The sequence below is a fragment of the Panthera leo genome, chromosome B4, assembly GCF_018350215.1.
Source record: "Panthera leo isolate Ple1 chromosome B4, P.leo_Ple1_pat1.1, whole genome shotgun sequence".
In the NCBI taxonomy this organism is placed as follows: Eukaryota; Metazoa; Chordata; class Mammalia; order Carnivora; family Felidae; genus Panthera; species Panthera leo.
Window position 1 is genome coordinate 38,199,192 of NC_056685.1, and position 22,285 is coordinate 38,221,476.

The 22,285-nt window shown below is 48.1% G+C and overlaps 1 protein-coding gene across 12 annotated transcripts in view; it reads right to left on the bottom strand.

The window, feature by feature from the left end:
• CRACR2A (calcium release activated channel regulator 2A) overlaps positions 1 to 22,285 on the bottom strand; it is a 134,173-nt gene that overhangs the window by 4,871 nt on the left and 107,017 nt on the right. For 9 of the 12 annotated variants that reach the window (XM_042945545.1, XM_042945544.1, XM_042945537.1 and 6 more), the window contains 5 exons: positions 18,312 to 18,444; positions 12,095 to 12,194; positions 11,841 to 11,955; positions 3,413 to 3,514; positions 650 to 726 (listed from right to left, as the gene is read on the bottom strand). In XM_042945545.1, coding sequence (XP_042801479.1) covers positions 650 to 726; positions 3,413 to 3,514; positions 11,841 to 11,955; positions 12,095 to 12,194; positions 18,312 to 18,444 — 527 coding nt within the window. Of the gene's footprint in view, positions 1 to 649; positions 727 to 3,412; positions 3,515 to 6,310; positions 7,048 to 11,840; positions 11,956 to 12,094; positions 12,195 to 18,311; positions 18,445 to 22,285 lie in introns of those variants that run through there. The other 3 variants (XM_042945546.1, XR_006204659.1, XM_042945547.1) reach the window with 3 other exon arrangements.

The window sequence follows — 22,285 nt, forward strand, 5'->3', positions numbered from 1 at the left end:
TAGATGGGTGGATAGGTGAATGGGTGTATGGATGGTTAGGTCGGTGGACAGATAGAATGAAATGAATGCCAAGATGGGTAAATGAGTGAATTTCCAAGTATTGAAAATGGGGCCCTGTATGGTTCTTTTTTTTTTTTTTTTTTTTTTAATTTTGGTATAGGCGGAGGCTTATGAAACCAGTCTTTTGATGGAACTAACCCTTTGAGAGCTGTCACCTTAGATGCCTCTCCTTCCCCCAAATAGCCCCTCCTCTCCCTGGCTTCTCCTCACCCTCCCCCGTGCCCATATTATAACTGTTCTTGTTCCTTGCTGGCTGCCAGCTAATCCCTGCTAAGATATTAGCCAGTGTTCAGGGACCTATGATAAGACCTTTCTTGGAAGCATTTGCATTTAAAAAGAGGATCCCTGGGAAAAGGGCAGCTTTTAAGACCCAGAAGAAGAAGACTGGGGGGGGGGGGAGCAAGAGGCAAGGGGGCTTTCTTTTTTGTCCCTATTGTGTTTCAGAGGGCTGTTTCTGAATCCCATACAAAGCCCTAGGCCTCCAACCCCTTTACCCAGAAGGCTCAGGCAGACAGAGGAATGGCCTCTCAGGGGTGAGTGCAGTGTTTCCTACCAGACCCTGTTTGCTGGGATGTGCCTCCTTCCTTACCTGGCTAGATGAAGTAGGGACTCTTTGGTGTTGTGACCGGAATAGGCACTGCATTCATAGAAGATCAGATTGTTCTCCTAGAACCATAAAGCAGAGGGGACAAAAAGAGAGTACTGGGGGAGCTCGAGGGACCCATGGGAGGAGAACACCCCATCTGCATCGGCCCGCCTGCCTCACTTCCTCTCACAGTCCCCTTTAATTCCTCTCCCCATCCCTGCTCTCTTCAAGGTTGATTTCAGTCTCCTCAGGCTCCCTGCCTAATGCAAGTTCTGTAAGCATCTCCCAGGTGAGCTATAACAATTGTAAAACACAAAACAGTATGCTGCCTTAGTGCTTCACGCTTTCACAAAATGCTCTCAGGTATGTAGATGCCCATTTCCTTTTCACACCAGCCTGTGGTGCAGGCAGAGGAACAAAGGCCAGGATGCACCACATTCTCCACAATGCACAGGCAGGGAAACCAAGGGCATAGTATAAAGGGCGGGTCAGTTCATTCAGTGACTTATTGAGTTAATGGCAGGCTTCCCAGCAGCTTGTTTTGCCCAGGACACCGGCATTCCGTGAACTTTGGGGCAGATGTCACTGAGGTACACCAGTAGGAATTCTCCTTCACACCAGTTAATTACTATTCCAGATGCCTAGGCTGTCAGCATTCGTGTCACAGGACAGTTGTCGATCACTTCAGGACGCAGAGGCTGTGCTGCCTGCGTGGTGGGGGCTCTTGGCTAAGCCTCATCATTATATCCATTTATCACTCCTGTTAATAGATTTCCTGCTTCCTTAGGACATTGCTATTGGCATGAAACTCTGGAGGCTGATGCCCTGTGGGGATGCAGCCACTGAATGAGGACACTTCTGTGGCTTGCAGATCAGGAGGCTCTAGACACTGGCCCCCAGTTCAGCTTTCCTGGTTCACACCCCAGAGGCCCATATCCTACCCCTGTCCACACTTGTGCCACAGCCAGACTCTGGGTCAGTCTTTGGAAGAATGAAAACTTCACGGTGGGAGGAGGGAGAGTACATAGGATCTAGAATTGGAAGGCATGACCCACCTTTCAGCTTCAAGTCTTGACTCCACCCCTGAGGACCTGTACGATCACTTGAATTAATCACTTAACTGCTCTGAGCCTCATTTGTTTGTATGTTTGTTTTTTAACTGACAAAAAAAAAAAAAAGAATAAAAAAGGGAAAAAATGGGATGATAAAAATACAGGCCTGCAGTTCATTAATCAAACTCCTTGGATATAGATGTACTTTGGAATCCAGAGACTCTGAGTTTCACAAAAATAACAGATGTATATACTATATACTACCCTGAGTTGGTCTGGGATAGCACCCTATGATCAAACATATTAATATTTCTTGAAACATAGGAAAATTCATCCAAGTGAGGTAAACAAAAAGACCATAAATGGCTTCATGTCAGTCCTGGTCAGATTTTTCTGCCAGACAAAACACTAGAAACCTTTCTGTTTCAGTATTGTGAGCATTGTGGGTAAGGGACTGCAGACATGTGGCTACCCTCTGACCCTTCGCAGGAACACCTGCCAAACCCTTCCTGCTCCTTTTTTACTTGACTCTTACCATCTGTGCCCATTTTCCTGACCTCTGGGGTCACAAGTCCCTGTTTGTTTATTTATTTATTTATTAGTATTTTTCAATGTTTATTTCTTTATTTTGAGAGAGAGTGAGAAAGCATGTGAGCAGGGGAGGGGCAGAGAGAGAGAGAGGGAGAGAGAGAACTCCAAGCAGGTTTCCTACTGTCAGTGTGGAGCCCAATGTGGGGCTCGAACTCACAACTGTGAGATCATGACCTGAGCCGGAAACAAGAGTTGGATATTTAACTGACTGAGCCACCCAGGCACCCCTATTATTATTATTTTTTTTAATTTGAGAGAAAGAGAGAGAAAGAGAAGGGGTGGAGGGAGAAAGGGAAAGAACCTCAAGCCAACTCCATGCTTAGCACAGAGCCCAACGTGGGGATTGATCCCATGACCTTGGGATAATGCCCTGGCCGAAATCAAAAGCCGAATGCTTAACCAACTGAGCCACCCAGGTGTCCCATGAGTGCCTGTTTAGAGCAAGCACACTAAGAGATATGGAATCCTAGGGCTGGAAAGCACCCCCACCTTCTCAGACATACAGGTTCCTGAAAAGCACTCGGAAGCAGTAGAAACAGCCAAGGAGTGCCACTGTTTGTGCCTGATTTCCAACAAGCCTTATTGGCCCCCAGCTTGGGAAAGAGGGCTGATGCTTATTTTAATGGTAAAGTTTTGAGGGCATGCTCTGAGTTTATCTTGGGTTCACCGCTTTTGGACTCAATATTGATCAGAATGGATAAACTCGTGAACAGAGCTGTTCAAAGAACAGTCTGCCTTACAGAGAGTGAGTGTTTCATCCCTGAAGGTGATCAAGTGGAAACACAGAGGAAGGCATTCAAAGATCAGATAGGGGATTTAAAGAAGTAACCTCCTAGTATCTAAGAATCTATCATTCTGAGTTCCAGGGAAAAGTGTTTGGGAAAATTCCCCATACGCTAGTCATTCCTAGCCAGCTCTATCTTGCAGTGTGTGACTTTCTATAGAAAGTTCCACATGCACGGGCATCCACATGCCATTCCCACGATGCCAGGACACCCATCTTGCCCACTTGCTTCCTTCCCAGGGGGCTTCCAGGAAAGGCTCCCACCAAGGCTCTTGGGCACTTGCCTGACTGTCCTCGGGCTCATACCCTGTCCAGAGAGATGGAAAGTTTGCTCTTTACCTTGGCAAGCTTCTCTCCAAGGCCTCGGGGAACTTCCCGCTCTTTCTCATTGTCAATTTTATTGCCCAGCAGAAGAACAGGAATGCGGTCTCCCACAGCTTCCTGCAAAACAGATAATCCCCCAACTGAGAGAAGCATCCAGAAGGAAAACCCAGAAGGGCAGGCTTAAAATGCTGGCAGTAAGGATACAATCTGGCTTGCGAATCCCTTGCTGCCACAGCAGGCCAGGCGATAAGAGTCATCCCAAAAGCTGAGAGCCTCAGTTTCTGAGGCTTCTGTGAGGTGTCTGAGGCCTCCCTCCCTTCCCACTCACCCTTGCTGGATGGGCCATGCAGGCTCCTCAGGTGTGCTGTGGGTAGCAGCATGAGGGGACAGAAGACATTCATGAACTATGTGTCCTTTTCTAGCACTTACGGTATCCCCGAAAACATTCCTAAGTGACCAGACTTCGTCTAAATGAACCAGAACGAACCAAAGGAATTAATGCAATGTGGTTTGGAGCATTTCTAGGGACTGTCTTGATTAGACGTGGCATCTCCAGGGGCCTCATATTGGGCACATAAGCTCCCTGAGGCGTGGGGCCACAGTGCCTATGAAAGGATTGTTGTGCACCTAACTGGAGGTCACCACGTGGGGCAGTACAGATAGATCACTATTATTGGGTGCTCTAGCTCTGACCAAAGGCCCACATGGGGAAGAAGCATGTGGCCACAGAAGCTGCACTTCTTGGGCCAGAAGTAACACGTTTGTTCAAGGGGTCAACCTTCTTTACTCCTCCAGTGACTGTGGCATATCAGCCAAAGACCTGCACCCTAGAGTCTCTGCACCCCAGGGCTTCCTCCCTTGTGAAATGTGTGTACCTTTTGTGCCCCTCAGGAGGGCAAGCCAAGGGCCCAGGATGCACAGCTATTAAGTGAGTAAATATGGTAATATTCACATTTAAGCAGGCTGTGATTTTTACTTCGTGAGATATTTAATTAGGGGCTTTTAATAATAATTTGGTAAACAATAGTTATTCATCACAGAGAAATGTTTTACGAAATAGAGAGGGTTAGGGGATAACACAAGCTAGTAATCACTTACAGTGTTGTCAATGACTCAGCTGCTTTATCTCACCATTTCAAAAAAATGTCCAAAGTCCACCCAATAGGTACATGTATTTTAAGTTTGAATGCAATTATATTTGAAATTAAGCCTCAATGGTTCCTTAATCTACACATTCATTTTTATCGCAGTTTGGTAGTGAAAAAAATTCTCATTTCCTAAATGAGAACGTTAAGGCTCAGAGAATCCCAAAGAACATTCAATAACAAAGTCACTGAGTTATGAGGACCCTTTAGTATATGGGTCCACAATTCTCTAATGTTTTTCTCTAAATTCTGATTTCCAGTGAACTCTCTGCTATTTAGTGTCTTATTAACTAGAACTCTCTAAAAGTGGTATTTCCACTTATCCATGGTAAGATGGTAATTAATGTTGATAATGATGACTCAAAGGCACTACATGATCTTTACAGTGTCTTCTGATCCATCAGAAATAGATTAAATTACGTGTACTGTAATTGACGTGCTAAGTAGATTGCGCCACATTTCAATTGTTTGCACGTGAGAAACCACTAATGGCATGCAGACAATGCTGTGGCTCCCTATTACCAGAGTGTTGGGTAATGGGAATACCCCCATTTTCTGACTCTGTTGTGCCACAGAAACTTGTGTGAAGACTTTTTCACAGAAAAGGGAAAAAAGAGAAGGAAGCAGGGAAATGGGCCAAAAGGCTTGCTGTTTGGAGCACATGAGAGATATTTGTAGATTTATGTGTGAGGAATGACTAAGGCTTGTGGGATTTCTTGACATGGAAATGCTGAAAATATGAGCATCAGACTTGAAGTCCCAGGCAGAATTCGAACCCGGATTCTGGTATGCTGGAATGGGTGACGGCTTCAGTTTCATCACTTGCAAAGGGGATAGTGGGTACTGAATGACTAAGCATCAGGTAAGGGATAGTCACAAGCCCAATATTGGAGCCCCATGTACCACAAAGAGCAGGGCTGCCTCTGGGTGGGGAAGGGAAGCAGTCGTCTTTTTTAAAGCAATTCTTGGGTATAAAAATAAAACATCTTAGAAGGAGCTGATAAAAGCCAAGCCCCCAGCTGGAGCTGTGGCTTCTGTTCTTTGCATTGTTCCTCTCTTACACAAACACTCTGGACACCTCACTTCCCCTCTGTGGACCCTGGCCTGCCACTGATAAAGAATCAGGCCTATCTCCAAAGTCAAGGCAAAAACAAGTGAGAACACATGGAAGGCCGGAAGGTGTGCTATTCACCATGGGCAGTCAGCCATCATCACCCTGGCCCAAGACTAGTCTCTGACACAGGGCCATGGGGAGGGCAGGGCTTAGGGTGGGTGTCTCATGGTCCTCTCTGACTTTAACATCAAGTCTTGAGCTATCTGCCCAAACCTGACACCTTTCACATACCCAACCCGTTGTTCAGCCTGGATACTGCTTTGCACAAAGAGGCTCATCATTACCTATCAGATGAAGCAACACTTCCTTTTAAAAGTCGAAAGCACACCTCCTTTGGCAAACAAGTCTAAGCCCCACCTGATTTCTGTTGAAATTTCTATAGATGTTTGGTAGAACTCCGTAGGCATGGCAGGTCAGAGGGAAGGAATTGAACGTACTTCGTTGGGCATACAGTCTCTGTCTGTGTGGGACCTGTCAGAATCACCACTTTTCACAGAGTCTATTCTGTGAGCTATGAGATGGCCCCAAAAAGCTGGTTCCTATCCTCTGACACTGACACAGAAGCCTCTCCATACCTTCAACCATTTTAGTTGCCTTTCTTTGAACTTGAGCTTGTTGGAAGACAGACGTGCTAAAATTCAAAAGATTACCCACCTCTGACTTTAAATAACATGAGCTGTCAGCTTGGAGCAGAGGACTGGCATTCAGCTCAGAACGTGCAGCTGCTGGGTTTGGTTGGTTGGTTGTAGTGTGTGTGTGTGTGTGTGTGTGTGTGTGTGTGTGTGTGTTAATATCCATTTGCTGGGAGGCAAGAAAAAGCACTTAGCCAGGATAGTGCTGCTACTTCTCTGGAGCCAGAACAAAAAATTTCTCAGCACATTAAAGCATGTAGTTATGCTAAGAAAAAAATGACTGCAAAATTATATCTTGGGGGTTTCCATATTTATCCACCCCCTGGACTATGAGTCAAAACAAGATTTATTTGTGTAGTTCGTTTTAAACTGCCAGCACTTCAAGCTCAACTTGGAACAGGGGGAAAAAATCAAACTGCTATTTTTTGCTCTGTGCTGTACATTGTCACCAATGACCAAGATCACAGAATGAGAATTAGCTGGTGGTCCACAAAGTGAGAGGAGAGTGAGCCTGGCCCCTTTGAGCTAAAGGACTGTTCTGCTTTGGGATGGAAGTGGGAAGGACTGAAAAAAGAAACGAACACCTATTTTTCAGAAGCAGATTTCAACCATGGGCCATGTGACGCTCTTGTCACATAATGCATAATGCAGCATAATGCAGTGGCAGAGCCCTAGATTCCAGTTCTGGCTGGGCGTCTGGCAAGCTGTGGGTACTTTTGGACAAGTCACTTCCTCTCTCTGGATCGCAGGACTTTTCATCTATAAAACAAGAAGCTGCATTAGATTAATCTCCAAGTTTTGTTTTGTTTTGTTTTGTTTTCGGAGACACTGCTCGTGTTGGCTTAATGACTTCAGTCATTTTCCACTTCCTTGACTTATAGGCCTAACAACACAGGGCTACCAGAATGACAAAAGATCGAGACAAGAAATTCAACATACCCGGGGTGCAGACATTGGGGACCAACAAACTGGAATTGGATCAACGAACGGCCCGTTCAGGCTTGTACCAAATCCCATTTTCCCTATCTGATACAGGCCCCAAAGTCTCCAGATGTCCAATCTGTTCCATGGTCTAACCATGGGACCCTTAGAGCCCAACCAGTTTCTTCTCTAGATTAGACTGGTTGAACCGGTCCTCCGAAGCAGAGATGAGAAGGAGGTAGGGGAGGGTTTGGAATACTGCATTGGCAGGAATGGCTACCTGCTTTGATTTGCTATCACGTACATAGGAAATGTAAAATGGCACAATAACGGGCACAGTGTTGGGCCCCTTCTGCAGAAGGCCTGAAGGCAAGGTAAAGTTTCCTGGACTTGGGGGGTGAAAACTACGGTGGGTGGGGTGGGAGAACAGCCATGGGGGCAGGGCTCTCCCACCTCATAAAGCAGGGCATGCTTTCATTCTCTTTCAATCTCATAGGATTTGGGTTCCCTCGGGGCTGGAAGGATCCTCTAGGGTCCTCTCATCTGCACACACTCCTCCATCCTGGATCCCCCCTCCCTCCCTCAGAGGACCAAAATGCTGTAGCCTGTCAGCATGTGGGGGCCAGGAGGAGCCCTTCAGAGCCTCTGGCCCATTCTGTCATTAGGTGATTGGCCAGTTTCGTGGCCAGGAAGTGCCAAGCTGGGGTGGCGAGAGCTTCCTTTTCAGGGAAGTCCATACCTCCCCCAAGCATCTGTTCCCACCCCACACAACCTCTTCCAACAGCGAGTCTTTGCCACGTGTAATCTGTGGCAATTTAAGTCCTCTCTTTTTACACTGCTTTTCAGGTTGCGGGAGGAAGGGGCACTGAGAACAGCTGGCCAGCATTCACTTAATAATAAGGCTTCGGAACCCAAAGCCTGTTATTAAAGCTCCCCCTCCACCCTCCCTTCTCTAGGCGAGGGAGTTGGCAAAGTGCTTGGAGCTCTGTGGAAAAATAAGGTACTCCACAAATATAAAGTTCTTATTATTTTCAGTTCCCTCTGATCAAATTAGGTGTCAGGTTTTAATCTGTCACCTGACACCCCTGATTGCTGGTTGCCAAGGCAGAGTGACTTAGCTTTTCAAGACTCTTGAGAATAATTGCATTCATGATCCCACTGTTCCACACCTTCAACACAGACTCCACCATCTGACACTTGTTCAGATGTTCACACCACGGCCCCCTGCACTTGTTCTCGAAATCCTGGGCCATCAGACTGGGTCCCCACACCGAGTCAGTCCCCCAGAGAGCCTCGCAAGTGCAAGACATGTGGATGATGCTCAGCAAATTCTTGTCGAAGAAGCACGGACATCTTTGAAACTGATTTAGAACCTTGCTTCTCAGAGTGTGGTCCCTGGACTGGCAGCATTGACTTCACCCGAGAACTTGTTAGAAATGCAGAATCTCAGGGGCTACCTAAGATTCTGAACCTGCTGAGTCAAATTCTGTATTTCCACAAGGTCCCCAGGAGATTCCTATGCATATAAGACTTTGAGAAGCACTTCCCAGGTTGGGGGAACCATGGCAGCTGAGAATCAGAATCACCTGGGGGAACTGTTGCTTTTTTTTTTTTTTTCTTTGTATTTCCAGGCTCTGAATCATTCTATTTGGGAGAGAAGGCTTGTGGCATCTGTTTTACTTGAAAGCACTGATGGTGATCCTGATTATCCAGGTTTGGAATCATCATTTAGAGTTTACCTATACCTTCTGCTAAAATTTTTAAGAAGGAAAACTCAAGCTCTGAACTATACAGAAAAGCCCCATCCACACATAGATAATTCTGAGTTAACTGCATATGGAATTGCCCCTTTGGTGTGGCTTTCTGGGCCTACAGATGCACGAGGGCTTCCCTGGGTGCATGCTGATGCTTTTCAGCCCTACCCCGCTCGGGAACATGCCTGGTTTTCCAGAGAATGACGGAACATTCTGGTGCTTGGCCTGGTTTTCCAGAGAATGACAGAACATTCTGGTGCTTGGCCTGGTTTTCTAGAGAATGATGGAACTTGTTCTTCTACCTGCCATGATGGCCCTCTGATATTCCTTCACCCCACCACCACCGCCAAATTCAGCGTGACATGCCACATCTCTGGCTAGATCCTGGGCTCTTGGTCCAAAACAAGGGCCTCAGAAACTACACCCCCTCCTGACAGCAGACAGCATGTTTCTATAAGTTTGCTTCTATCCATCCCTATTGATCCCAGACTATTTGAACAGCCTCTGCCTGCTTTAGTATATATCAAGATTTAGGGATGTCTGGGTGGCTCAGCCGGTTGAGCATCCGACTCATGATTTTGGCTTAGGTCACGATCTCGCTGTTCGTGGGATCGAGCCCCACATTGGGCTCTGTGCTGACCTCATGGAGTCTGCTTGGGGTTCTCTCTCTCTCTGTCTCTCTCTCTCTCTGCCCCTCCCCTGCTCATGTTGTCTCTCTCTTTCAAAATAAATAAACATTAAAAAAAACTTTTAAAAAGATTTAGATATTAGGAGACAAATTAGGGATTAAATGTCTGTGGCTGGGAAAAGAACGGGTGATGCAAAAGAAGGCATGGCCTCTATTTCTCCATTTGATAATGAGATGGCTGTATTAGATCAGTGATTTTCAAAGGGAAATCCTCTTGTCTAACAAAATTGTACCTGGGCCTCCAATGTAGAAAACTGAATGAAGAGTGGCTCTGACCAACATGGGAGGTGAAGGACCCAGAACTGTGACCATGGCTCCTTTTCCTGCACTCCCCAGTTCCTGGGGGACATCATTATCTTCCCAGGGCTCCAAGGAAGAAAGGTTGAGAACCACTGGGTTAGGTAATCCCTAATGTTTCTCCTGGTGCTTAATTTCTGCAAGGAAGATAAATCTGTAGCTGTATCAAAAAAAATCATGTCATAAATTCTAAAGTTTTAACAGGAATCACTTCCAGATTACCCATACAATTTATTTCCCTTATTAGCTTGGTATAGAGCCATTCACTAAATTTCAAAACTTACATTTTTTCTACTGTAAGTTTTTTAAGCCCAATACTTTGAGAAATAATTTGTATTAAGCAAATCTCAGAGAAACCTTTGAATTTAGTTTCCATTCTTGTTCCTTATTTTTCCTGGAAATGAGAGGGATGTGGATTAACAGCAGAGAAAGGAATGGCCCAGCCAACCTAAACTAGAAGAGAAACAGATTTTGGTGGGAGGAATCACAGATCTTAGGGCCAAAAGGATGAAGAAATGAACAACTCCAGTATTCTGCCCGCGTAAGGATTCCGTATCCAGTATTCTGCCCGCGTAAGGATTCCGTATCCATTCATGCCTCCCACATGTGCTGAGCACTAGTTCTGGGGGGGCCCCATGCCAAGCACCAGTTACACAGTGACAAACATAGTGTCAGTTCTTAGGAGTGACCTTCAAAGCAGTGTTACAGTGTGGTCAGGAGGTAAGGGCTATGGCAGGTTCTAGGGGCTTGAGCAGGGATAAACCCCATGAGGACAGAAAACTTGTCTCTTATCTGCTGTTAGAATTCCCAGTGCCTGGCAGTGGTTTCAACAAATAAATGAACAAAGCATGGATCCCGCCAGTGGAAGGAGTTGGGACATCCTCTCTGACTGTTTGGTTAAATACTCAGCTGACGCCCTGTAAAACACATATGTGGCTTGTCCACACTGACTTTGGCCTTGTGAAGGCTACATGTGAGGGGTAGAGGAAGAACATGCAGATGGTCAGAAAGTAAAAAGCACTTATAAGCGACTTATTGTTGGGGTGCCTGGGTGGCTCAGTTGGTTAAATGTCTGACTTCAGCTCAGGTCATGATCTCATGGCTTGTGAGTTAGAGCTCTGATGGCCCCGCGTCGGGCTCTGTGCTGACAGCTCAGAGCCTGGAGCCTGCTTCAGATTCTGTGTCCCTCTCTTGCTCTGCCCCTCCCCTGCTCATGCTCTCTCTCTCTCTCTCTCTCTCTCAAGAATAAATAAACATTAAAAAAAATTTTTTTAAAGTGACTTATTACAAGTATAAATCAAGAGAGTAGAGTCCCACAGATAACCCAGAATTCACAGAAGAGTACTGTTCCCTGTGTGCCCTGCCCAGGGTAACTTTGGGGTGAGCCAGGGGCCCTCACATTGTGAAGGGATGTGACAGAGGCCCCAAAACACTGCGTGGTGCTTCTCCTAGGCTAGGCACAGCTGGGCTCCCTGCAGCTGGAACAGTGCGGGGATGAAAAGGGGGAAGAACACGGTGGAACTCAGTTTAAATGTGGGTTTCTCAGGGAAACCTTCCTTGATGCTCCACTCTAAGCCCCTCCCCCAATCCTATGCCACTCGCTCATGGTGCTTAGGGCAATTGCAGTGACACAGTTATTGATATAATTTGTATTTTTCAAGTCCCCACCTCCATGAGGGCAGGGACTGTGTCTGTCTTGTTCATTTCTGAATCCCCAGTACCCAGTACTGGGCTTGGATGAACGGCCATATGAACGCCAGAATTGTTTTGTTCCTGGAGAAGGTGGGTTCTGAATTGGGTTTTGGAAGAGCAGAGGGCCAGGCAGGAGATGGGCAGGGACAAAGGGGAGACAGGAGTCAGCATAAGCGCTCCTAGGAAGGTCACCAGCTCACCTCCACGCTGCTCAGCCACTGCCGGACCGACAGGAATGACTGTCTGGCTGTGAGATCATACATGACGATGACGCCATCGGCCTTCCTGAAGAACTGCTGGGTGATACAGCAATACCTGCCATCAAGGGGTCACAGGTCATGGGCTGCATGGCTCCCCACCCCCCCACCCACCCCCCCCCCCCCCCCACTGCCTGGACCTCAGCCCTTGTGATGGGCAATGCAGGAGGCAGGGTTTGATCGGGGACGCTCCTCACCTCTCCTGCCCGGCCGTGTCCCACAGCTGCAGGGCCACATACGAGCCATCCACATGCACCATCTTCACCTGGTAATCGATGCCTGCAAGGTGGAATGAGCCTATCGCTTCCAAATCAGAAAAAGATGCCCCCCCCCCGCCACATAGCTGGAAGCACATAAGGCCAAGGGTGACAATCCTCCCCATGCAGTTCCTGGGAGGAGACGTGGGGGACTAGACAGGGAGGCATGGAACCTGAGTTCTGGTCCTGTGTCTGCCACTGCGGGGTGGCTGTGGGGTACTGATCAAATCACTTAACCTCTCTGACTGTAGGGTCCTCACTGTAGTGTAATCCACATGCTCTTTGTGTATACTATAATAAGTATCAGATCACATATGTATAAAAGCAATACACCAAGGCAAAGACAATCATTATTTTTCATGAATTTACTATTGCAAAGATGGAAAAGGAGGAGAGTGTCCTCATATTTCTTTCTTCTCCTCCTCCCTAAAATATTTTTCAAAGTTCCCCTAGTAAAATCCAAATATCCCTGCAGGAATGGATCATACCTTCAGACTTCCATCACCCAGTCAAAGCTTTGTGGAGGAGTGGGGCAGGGGAAGAGGTGGTGGGCAGATTGGGGGTCAGAAGAGAAGAAAAGGGGTAAGGGAGGGAATCAAAAGCAGCTTTCACCCTTAAGATGGGTTTAGAGCTCCTAATTCCATCCACTGGGCCACTCAAAATCATCTCTCTGAGGCCGGGACCCTACCCAGAGTCTTAGACCAGAGAGGCAAGGTCAGAGACATGCATTCTGTACCCCTACAGTGGCCCTCAGAAATAAGGACCTTGATGCAGCTTCTTTGAGAACATACTCTTCTTTCCTACATCGTGTAAGAATGTTCCCAAATCAGGGTGCCTGGGTGGCTCAGGCTGTTGAGGGTCTGACTCATGATTTTAGCTCAGGTCATGGTCCCAAGGTCATGAGATTGAGCCCAATGTCAGGCTCCTTGCTGAGCATGAAGCCTGTTTATGATTCCCTCTATCTCCCCCTACCCCTCACCCTTTCTTGCTCTCTCTCTAAAAAAAAGGGGGGGTGCCTAGGTGGCTCAGTCGGTTGAGCGTCAGACTTTGGCTCAGGTCATGATCTCATGGTTTGTGGGTTTGAGCCCCACATCGGGCTCTGTGCTGACAGCTCAGAGACTAGAGCCTGCTTCAGATTCTTTGTCTCCCTCTCTCTCTGCCTCTCCCCCACTCTCACTTTGTCTCATTCTGTCTCTCAAAAATAAATAAATGTAAAAAAAATTAAATAAAAAAAAGAATGTTCACAAATGCTTAACATTTTTAAAAACATCTTTCCCCCTCATGGTATCAGATCAGGGAACCAGAGGGCATTCCCTGCCTCTTTGAAAAGGCCCAGCCTCTGAGGCCTTTAACATGGAGGGCTCAGTAAGGGACAGCAACAGAATCTTGGACAGAATGGGACAAAAAAGACAACAGAGAAGCAGTAAATAGAAAAGGTCATTCCAGCCAATGTCTACAGGCACAGGCTAGTGCTCTGGGGAGAGGCCCAGGAGTGGCAGGAAGGCGGGAGAGTCATCCACTCCTAGAATGGCAGACCTACAGGGACTCTACAGTCCCTGTGCTTCACAGGTGAGGGCCTGAGAAGGGAGTGCATTTGTGCATTTGAGAGAGAAAAAGAGTGATTTGTCCCATGGGTAGAATGCTTGATATTTCTAGTTTTCCCATGCCATCTCTCAATCTTCACCACACTCCTGTGTCTTCCACGTGAGGGTTATTATCCGCACAATGCACGAGCACACGCCTGCATGCACATCTGTACACACATGCACATGCATACACACTCATGCACGGGCACACGCCTGCATGCAAATGCTCACGGGTAAGTGCATGTGTACTCCCCACCCCCACACCATTGAGGGATGAAGAAGCAGGTGTCCAGCAACGGTGTGCCTTGTCCAAGCTGGGCAGCAGCTACCGCCGAGTTGCAAGCCCAGTTCTGAGGCTCATTCTTCTTTTTGGAGCAGTGCCCTGTGCACAGGGACACCTGGCAGCCTCATTTCACCTAGAAAGTGCAGGGCCAAATGCTCTCATCAAAATGGATTATGACTAGCTGGGCTGAATTTGAAAGGGTGAGTTTTCTTCTTAGCTAAAAGTGCAAGGGCTTCCCCAGTCTGTGTTCCAGGGGATTGAAGGAGCTTCCTGCTTCCTGATAACTGCTCAAGAGAAAGCCAGCCATGGTCAACACACCTTCAGGGCCTGATCTTAAAGTAGCCAGAGGGTCCGAAGCCCCCGAAGACAGAGCCTTCTCCTGAATGGAAAGGCATGCAGGCGGTGGGGGGTGGGGGCAGGTGGTGCTGCTTGGGGCAGCTAGGTCTTGGCTGCTGTCATGGTTCTGCTTTACCATAATGGCTAAATTCTTTGCCAGAGGACAGAGAGCTTGTCTTGCAGGGAGCAAAGTGGACCACGGAGTGTTGGACAAAATGGGCTTTGTGCTATGCTGAGCTTGCTGAGGGTCCCTGCTGGGTACACAACGTACTTCTCTCTGCAACCTCGGACAAAGAGGCCAAGGAAACAGATAAACCCATGGGGAAGGCTGGGGGTGATGGCAGGAGACACAAGGTGTCACAGTCCAATAGTAGAAGAGGCAACGTACAATGATGTGGGACCAGAAGGCCTGGAATAAACTGGTTTCTAAGACCACAACCAGTTCTAATATTTCAGGAGCAGAGGTAACCCTCTGTTCTATGTTCTAGTCTCAGTTCTGCCTCTGACGAGCTGTGTGACCTTGGTGGCATTACGTCATTTTGTGGGGTTTCACTCCTCATCTGCAAATGAGGTGTGATGGAGGGTATGGAGGGGTAGGTCAGACGTTCATAATATTTTTTTAAATGTTTATTAATTTTTGAGAGAGAGAGTGTGTGTGAGCAGGGGAAGGACAGAGAGAGAGGGAGACACAGAACCCAAAGCAGGTTCCAGGCTCTGAGCTGTCAGCACGGAGACCGACACGGGGCTTAAACCCACTAACTGTGAGATCATGACCTGAGCCAAAGTTGGATGGTTAACCAACTGAGTCACCCAGGCGCCCCCAGATGTTCATAATCTTTAAATTCAGCTGTGACATTCAATGAACACATGGAAGTGACCCCCAAACTGCAACCTAACTGGTTTCTGAATGACAGTTGGACCTTAGGAATCCCTGTTCATTGTGAATTATGTCCAGTCTTGTCGTGGGATAGTATGGATTACAGCTGGGCTGATGGAGTCCAGGGAGGGTGACGTTAGCCCTTCTGGACAAGACAGGCCCCAGACATCATTTAGAGTAGGAGGGATATGGGAGTGGGGAGGGTCTTCAAGGTGTCATGGAGAAAAACTCTGGGGATTTCTCTGTAGAAATGCTGAGTAGGAAGGAAACCAGACTTTGGTGGCCAAGAAAAGGCAGAGTGCATTCTGTTGGGGGAAACTTCTAGAAGAAACACGCTGGGTTGTGGCCTGTGACTTAAAGCAGGGGTCTGTGAACCAATGTGGGGCAGTGGAAGGAGCACAGGACTCAGAGTCCTGGTTTCCGTGGAGCTTTATCTTCTATTCATCAGTCTTGTCATTGACAAAGTGAGCTCCAACGTTCTACACAAGCCATCATTTGACATCTCCGGGACACCCACAGGGCTCAAGCACCTTCCCATGAAGAAAGCTGGTCCTAAGGTGGGGTGGGCAGGGTGCTCCCGGGCAGGGTGCTCCCAGTCACATTGCTGTGTTGTAGCACTTACATGGTGCACAAGTCACAAGTCGAGCACAGATCACGTTCGTATGATGTGGTAGGAGACCTGAAGTCCCCTTTGATGGTGGTGGTAAGACTGAAGGGCCTGTAGAGCCCCTGTTAGTACTGTCCTGACTGTGATGGTGCTGCTGCCCTTAACAGGTGGCAGCCAGAGACCCAGTCTAGGCTCCTTGCTTTGGCCATAGGCAGGACTCTGGGGCTTTCTGTCTCTTTAAAGGGAGCATCTTTCTGGTGGTTGGCATGACATCTGTTACTGACATGTGTACCAGAACAAGGCACATTATGTGGCAGGGAGACTAATTTCAGCTGCTGTTCCAGCATGTTCTGCGCAGTGTGATGAAGGGTATTCCTGATTTGGAATCTTTGATATTTTTCCCTTCCTAAATTGCAGGTGTTTCCATAATTGGCCTCCTGGGAAGTGCAAATTAGTCTGGTTTTTCCTTTTTCAGAGGCTTCCAGCTCAGGCGCACAAGTTGGAAATGCAAACGGACCCTGATTCCCTGATTTCATCAACAGGAGAGGCACACTGTGTGCACTGCCTAGGGGGATGCCTTTGAGGCCCAAGAGGCTGGCATCTGCCTCTTGCCTCCCATGAGTCTGTGCTGGAGCCCTGACCTGGGGTTCCTATCCCATGGAATGCTCCTGGAAAAGTGAGTCTTCCCTCCCACAGCCATTGCCTTCTGCAGCACACTGGGCTCACTCCCAGACCTGCCTCTCAAGGCCAGACTCTTCCAGGCTTGAGTCACAGGCTCCGCCCCTCTTCCTGTCAGGGTCCTGATTCTTCATCTGGGGACTCTCTCAGTCTTTGGGTGGAATGAGGCAGAAGGGAGGGGACAGGAGAATGTTCCAGATGTGATAACAGCATAGGAAAAGACCCAACTGTAAGAACAGGATGCCTGAAGTGTGTGGGAAGGGATCCACATGCAGGAAAAAATTTGGAAGGAAAGGGAAGAACATGGAGTCTCCCCAGGCAGGGCCCTGGAGCAGGGAAAGTCTGTCTTATAGAGCCAGCTTGTCAGATAGCCAAAGGTCAAACATGGTCTGCACTGAGAACCAGGCTTGGAAGCCTTCCTGGATGACCTGGTTCAAATCCTCCAGGAGGAAAAACTTGAAGCCCCAAGATGGGGCATGTCCTCCAGAGGTCACACAGCTGATCAGCCAGCAGCAGAGTTGGGATGAAGATCCAGGTCCTCTGGTGTCCCACTGAACTTTAACAGCCTCCCCTGCCTGTATCAATGTGTGCCCAACTCTCGTGGCAGGGAAGTGTCCTCACCACCCACAGGGTGCTGGGCACACACAACTCAGTACTGTTAGGAGATACTGTGGGATGGACTAGAAGGGATATGCAGGGGGCCAATATCAGCACTAAACCAGCTGAGGGGATGTGGACAAGCGTCTTAACCTCTCTGGGCCTCAGTTTCCTGATCTCTCCATTGGGCTGATAACAGGGGTTGTGTGAACACAGATTTGAAGAGATGAACATAAAAGCCCATGCTAACTATGTAGGTCACATCAATGTATTTTCAAATCCAGCTGACCAACAGTTAAATGGTACATAGTAGGTGCTTAAGGGATTTATGTTTTGCTTGAGTGATTCAAACAAAAGCTAAAAGGTCAGTACACCCTTGAGTCTTGTCACATATTCCAATGCAGTGAGCAAAGGCCTCCATGTGAATAAAATATTACTCAGGAGTGGGAACACATTAAGCCATGATCATCCATTAGTGGCTGAGCCTAATGATGAAACCCAGCTGTCACCCAGCAGGCCTGGGATGCAGAATGGGTAAAATGTGATGGTAAAGGCAGCCACCCAATGCACTGTCCTCCACTCCACCCATCTACACACACACACACACACACACACACACACACACGCAGGAGGGCAGGTAAGAAGCTGCTGGCCCCTGGGGGAGGTGGGGATACACACACACACACACACACACACACACAGGGGGGCAGGCAAGACGCTGTTGGCCCCTGGGGGAGGTGGGGATACACATACACACACACACACACACACACACACATCGGAGGGCAGGGCAGGAAGCTGCTGGCCCCTGGTGGATGGGGTGGGGATTGTGGTGTCAGGTGTGCACCTGAGGAAAAGCATGAACACTCGGGGCCCTGCTGAAAATGGAGAAAAAAAGATAAGAAATAGATGGGCTCAGAGACGAGGGAGCATGAGGCAAACTTCAGTTCCCCTGAGGCTGGACAGAGGAAGCATTCTGTGGTTCCGCTCCATGTGGAACAAGCTCAGCAGCTAGCACCGTGCAGGGTGAGGGAGGTGGACTTCACCTTGCCCCTTTAGCCTCACTGGGGAATAAGTGGACACGGGCCCCCCTACCTGCCAGGCCCCCATGGACACTCCTGCTGGGCCCCCAGTCTCTTCCTGGGCCCCCTTCTCACAGAGTGAGACCCCCAGAGTGGGACCCAAGAACTCACCTACAGTGGCTGCCAGGCCTGGGGCAAACCGGTCCTCACAGAACCTCCTCAGGAAAGATGTCTTCCCCACGGCTGAGTTGCCCACTAACACAATTTTGAAGAGCCGGTCTGGGATGGAGGGAGAGGCTTCCTCCTGTGGATGGCAGACAGTCTGGCCAACCGCCAGGATGGTCACCAGCCCCTCCCTCCTGCTACGACCTGTCCCTACAGTGTCCAGGTGAAGGTGGGGACCTGCCCCTGGACCAGCATGAGGGAGGGCACTCCAGCTTTGGATGCACATAGCTTTGGGCTCTGGGCACAGAGGCTCCTTCTAGCTTCAGTGGGAGGGAAGAGAGACACTCATTCAACCATGTGTTGTCTGCCTCCTGTGTTGCAGACCCCTGTGTTGTCCCTGAAGACACAGGGACAAGGAGGCAGGCCTGGTTTGCCGTGGAGGGAAGGAGGCAGGCGTGTAAACAAAAAATTATAAAACAAGCTGCTGAGTGCTCTAGGAGCACAGAGGAAGAGTCAAGGATCCACAGGGGAGGACACTTTCAGCTGGGGTTTAAAGAGGAGGCAGAGATGCTCCATGTGGGGGAAGGACAGGTGGGATGTTTGCTGGGGGTGGGGGGAGATAGAAAAAAGGAAGCGTGTCTATATCACAGGGGCAGAGACTGCCTGGGGTGGGCTAGGGAGCCTTGATTTCTGCCCTATCATTGCAAGCCTGGACTGAATGGAGGACGCTCTTGCCTCCCTGCATATCACTCTTCTGTCCATCTCATCAGCTTCTGTTTAGGACCCCGTCTGCCCTGGGGAACAGTCTCCACTCAGTAGGTTGGGAAATCCACAATGCCAGGCCACTGGACAGAGCTTTCCAGAGCCAAACAGTCACTGTACTCCTTCTCCTGTGCCCAGCAGCAGTAGGGAGATAGACTGGGAGCCGGCCTGCTCTTTAGTCTGGGATGCTAGAGCCCAGTGGGGAATGGACTTGCTCCAGGACTGCCAGGAGCAGCAGAGTAAGGAGCCGCCTTCTGGCACAAAGTCCTCTCGGCTGCATGATCCTCCCTTCCATTGAGCTGCTTGTGTGCTCGCCCAAATCCTGCCTCTGGGCCCAGCACCGCCTGCCCAAGCCAGGAGGCTCTTTTGAATCTATTTAGAAGCGGATTTGGGGGAATTAGCTCCTCTCATTGAGCAAATACTATAATGGAGTGACAGCAGATATTAGCAGAACTTGAGTCTCAGAGAAAAGCCATTAACAGCCTTTTGGGGAGAAATCAATTCCATGTAGTACTTAGGAGGGAATTCAAGGTCAATTACAGGAGTTTAAACTAAACCTTTAAAAAACCGCACACTCATAAACTATGCTCTCTGCCCTGTTTTCTTTATTCTTGTAATGCAGAAGGGCATCCAACCTGACGGTCTCTGCTCAGCCTCTCTGCCTCCAACTGTCATCTATTTGAGACTACAGCTCAGTGCAGCAGTCTGTGTATCCCTTAGGCACAGCGACAGGTGGGGAATGTGAGGCCTAGGGCAAGAGAAGGAGGTTCTGGCTGCAGATGCTGTGCTGGCCCTGCTCCAAGAAGAGCACATTTTTTTGTAGGCCAAAGAAGGTCAACATACTGATGGTCCAGCTCTAGGCAGGACCCAGTTGATGGGTGCAGGGAACTCCTAGTCATGTTTACTCATGTAACCTGTGTCCCCTCTGGGGGGCAGTCTGCAGTGAGGCAACCAGACTGGGGTGCCAGGGCTAGAGAAAGACCTGTTCTCATTCTCCTTCCTAGCACTTTTTTTTTTTTTAAATAAGCTTTAGGAAACTAAAGGTAATACATGCTAATTTTTAAAATTAGGAAAAACAAGGGCACCTGGTGGCTCAGTTGGTTAAGCGGCCAACTTCGGCTCAGGTCATGGTCTCATGGTTTGTGAGTTCGAGGCCTGTGTCGGGCTCTGTGCTGACAGCTCAGAGCCTGGAGCCTGCTTCAGAGTCTGTGTCTCCCCCTCTCTCTGCCATTCCCCAACTTGTGCTCTGTCTCTCTCTCTCTCTCTCTTAAAAATAAATAAACATTAAAAAAATAATAAAAAAATAAAATTAGGAAAAACAGAAAAGTAGAGAAGAAAATAATTACTCATAATCTACCCTACCACCCAGAAGTGGTCACTATTTGTATTTGGATGCATTTCTTCCAGGCTTTTTTCCATATAGATGAATGAATATATGTTTTACTTAAAGAGATTTGAGATATTGGGGGCGCCTGGGTGGTTCAGTCAGATAGGTGTCTGACTCTTGATTTTGGCTCAGGTCACAATCTCATAGTTTGTGGGTTTGAGCCCTGCATCAGGCTCTGCACTGACAGTGTGGAGCTTGCTTGGGATTCTCTCTCTCTCCCTCTCTCTCTCTGCCCCTCCCCCACTCGTTCTCTCCTGCTCTCTCAAAATAAACAAACTTAATAAAATAAAATAAAAAGATTTGAGATATTATATACAATTTTATTCTACTTTCTCATATATTATTAAATTATAAATATTTTTCTGCATCACTAAAGTTTCTTGAAAATGTTATTTTTAGCAGTGCTACATAATCTATTGAGTTAATACACTTGAATTTATGTTTCTCTCATTGGACATTTTTTCAAGTGTTTACAAATATACATAACCATTGTTGAGTTAAGTCTTTTTCTGAATCTGGTTATTTCCTTAGGAAAGATTGCTAGGACTAGAAGTGCCAGTTTGTAGGATGTGGAATTTTTAAGTTCTTGATTCCGTTATCAAACCACTTTCCAGAAAGGCTGTACCAATTTATTCCTTAGCAGACTTGCATGGGAGGGCCTGCCTCACAGCGCTCTTCTAAAGACCAGAGCCTCCACCGAAGCTGCTATTGCCTCCTCGTACAGCGTATTTCCCCATTGCTGTAGTTTCTGTCCTGGGCTAACTATTGGCACACCTGGGGCAGCCAGCACTGACAGGAGAGCACATGGTGAGAAGCCTGGGCGCATGTCCCTGTGGGGCTAGACCAGGCCCCACTCTTCTGGGCTTCTGTGTCCCTCTCTGCCACATGGGAGAAGCCATTTCTGATGCACCCCATCAGACAACTGTGGGGATCACATGGCCCAGCACACATGGATGCTTAGTTTTTCCCTTTATCTGGTCTCCTACTGACCTCTTAACACTTTTATATTGGGGGGTATATCTTGGGACATTTAAAACCCCTATGTGCCCCCTGCCTGCAAGTGTAGGTCTGTGATGAAGGGTACATGGAAGGGCATGTAGGAAGGAGGAGCTCCTACCCACCACTGGTGCCATCCAGTTCTCAGTTTCCCCTGGCGTAGGGCCCTTCAGAGAAAGGATATGTAGGCATGAATGTTAAGCCAGGCCCAAGAATGACAATGATGCCGACAGGTCCCTGCAGTGGTCAGAAAGGTTTCCTGTCATACATGCTAACACAGCCATTTGAAAATGCTCCAGTGGTAAGGGCTCAGGTCTAAAGGGCTGCCCCAGTGGACAGGGGGGAGACTCTTTCACACTGTCATGGACATTTCTATAGCCTTTTAGAGGGTCAAGTGGGAGGTAAAAGGGCTTGAGGAGTCTATTCATGGGCCTGGATCACCAACAAGGTGAGGAACATCATCACCGTGAACCAGAGGAAGATGGTTAATATGGCCTACTTCTCCCACAGGATTTAGCAGGAATACCTGGTAGGGAGTGCAGGAGGGATGTGGGAACAGAGGGTCACCCCAAAGGGAGGCATGGGCAGGGCATTTGGGAATGAAAACATGATTAGCTGATCAGGAACTGAGAGAAAAATGATGGTACACAAACTTTGCAGAGCAATGATTGGCCCTGTTGGGAACAGTCACAGAATGTGAGAGAGGATGTGTAATTTCAAAAGTATGTGATAATTTTATGCTAAGAGCCAAGCAGATTGTTTGTCTAAAGTAGCTACTCAGTAAATGCTTCTGAATCTGAATCAGAAATGAGAACATAGGGAGTGGGGAAAACAA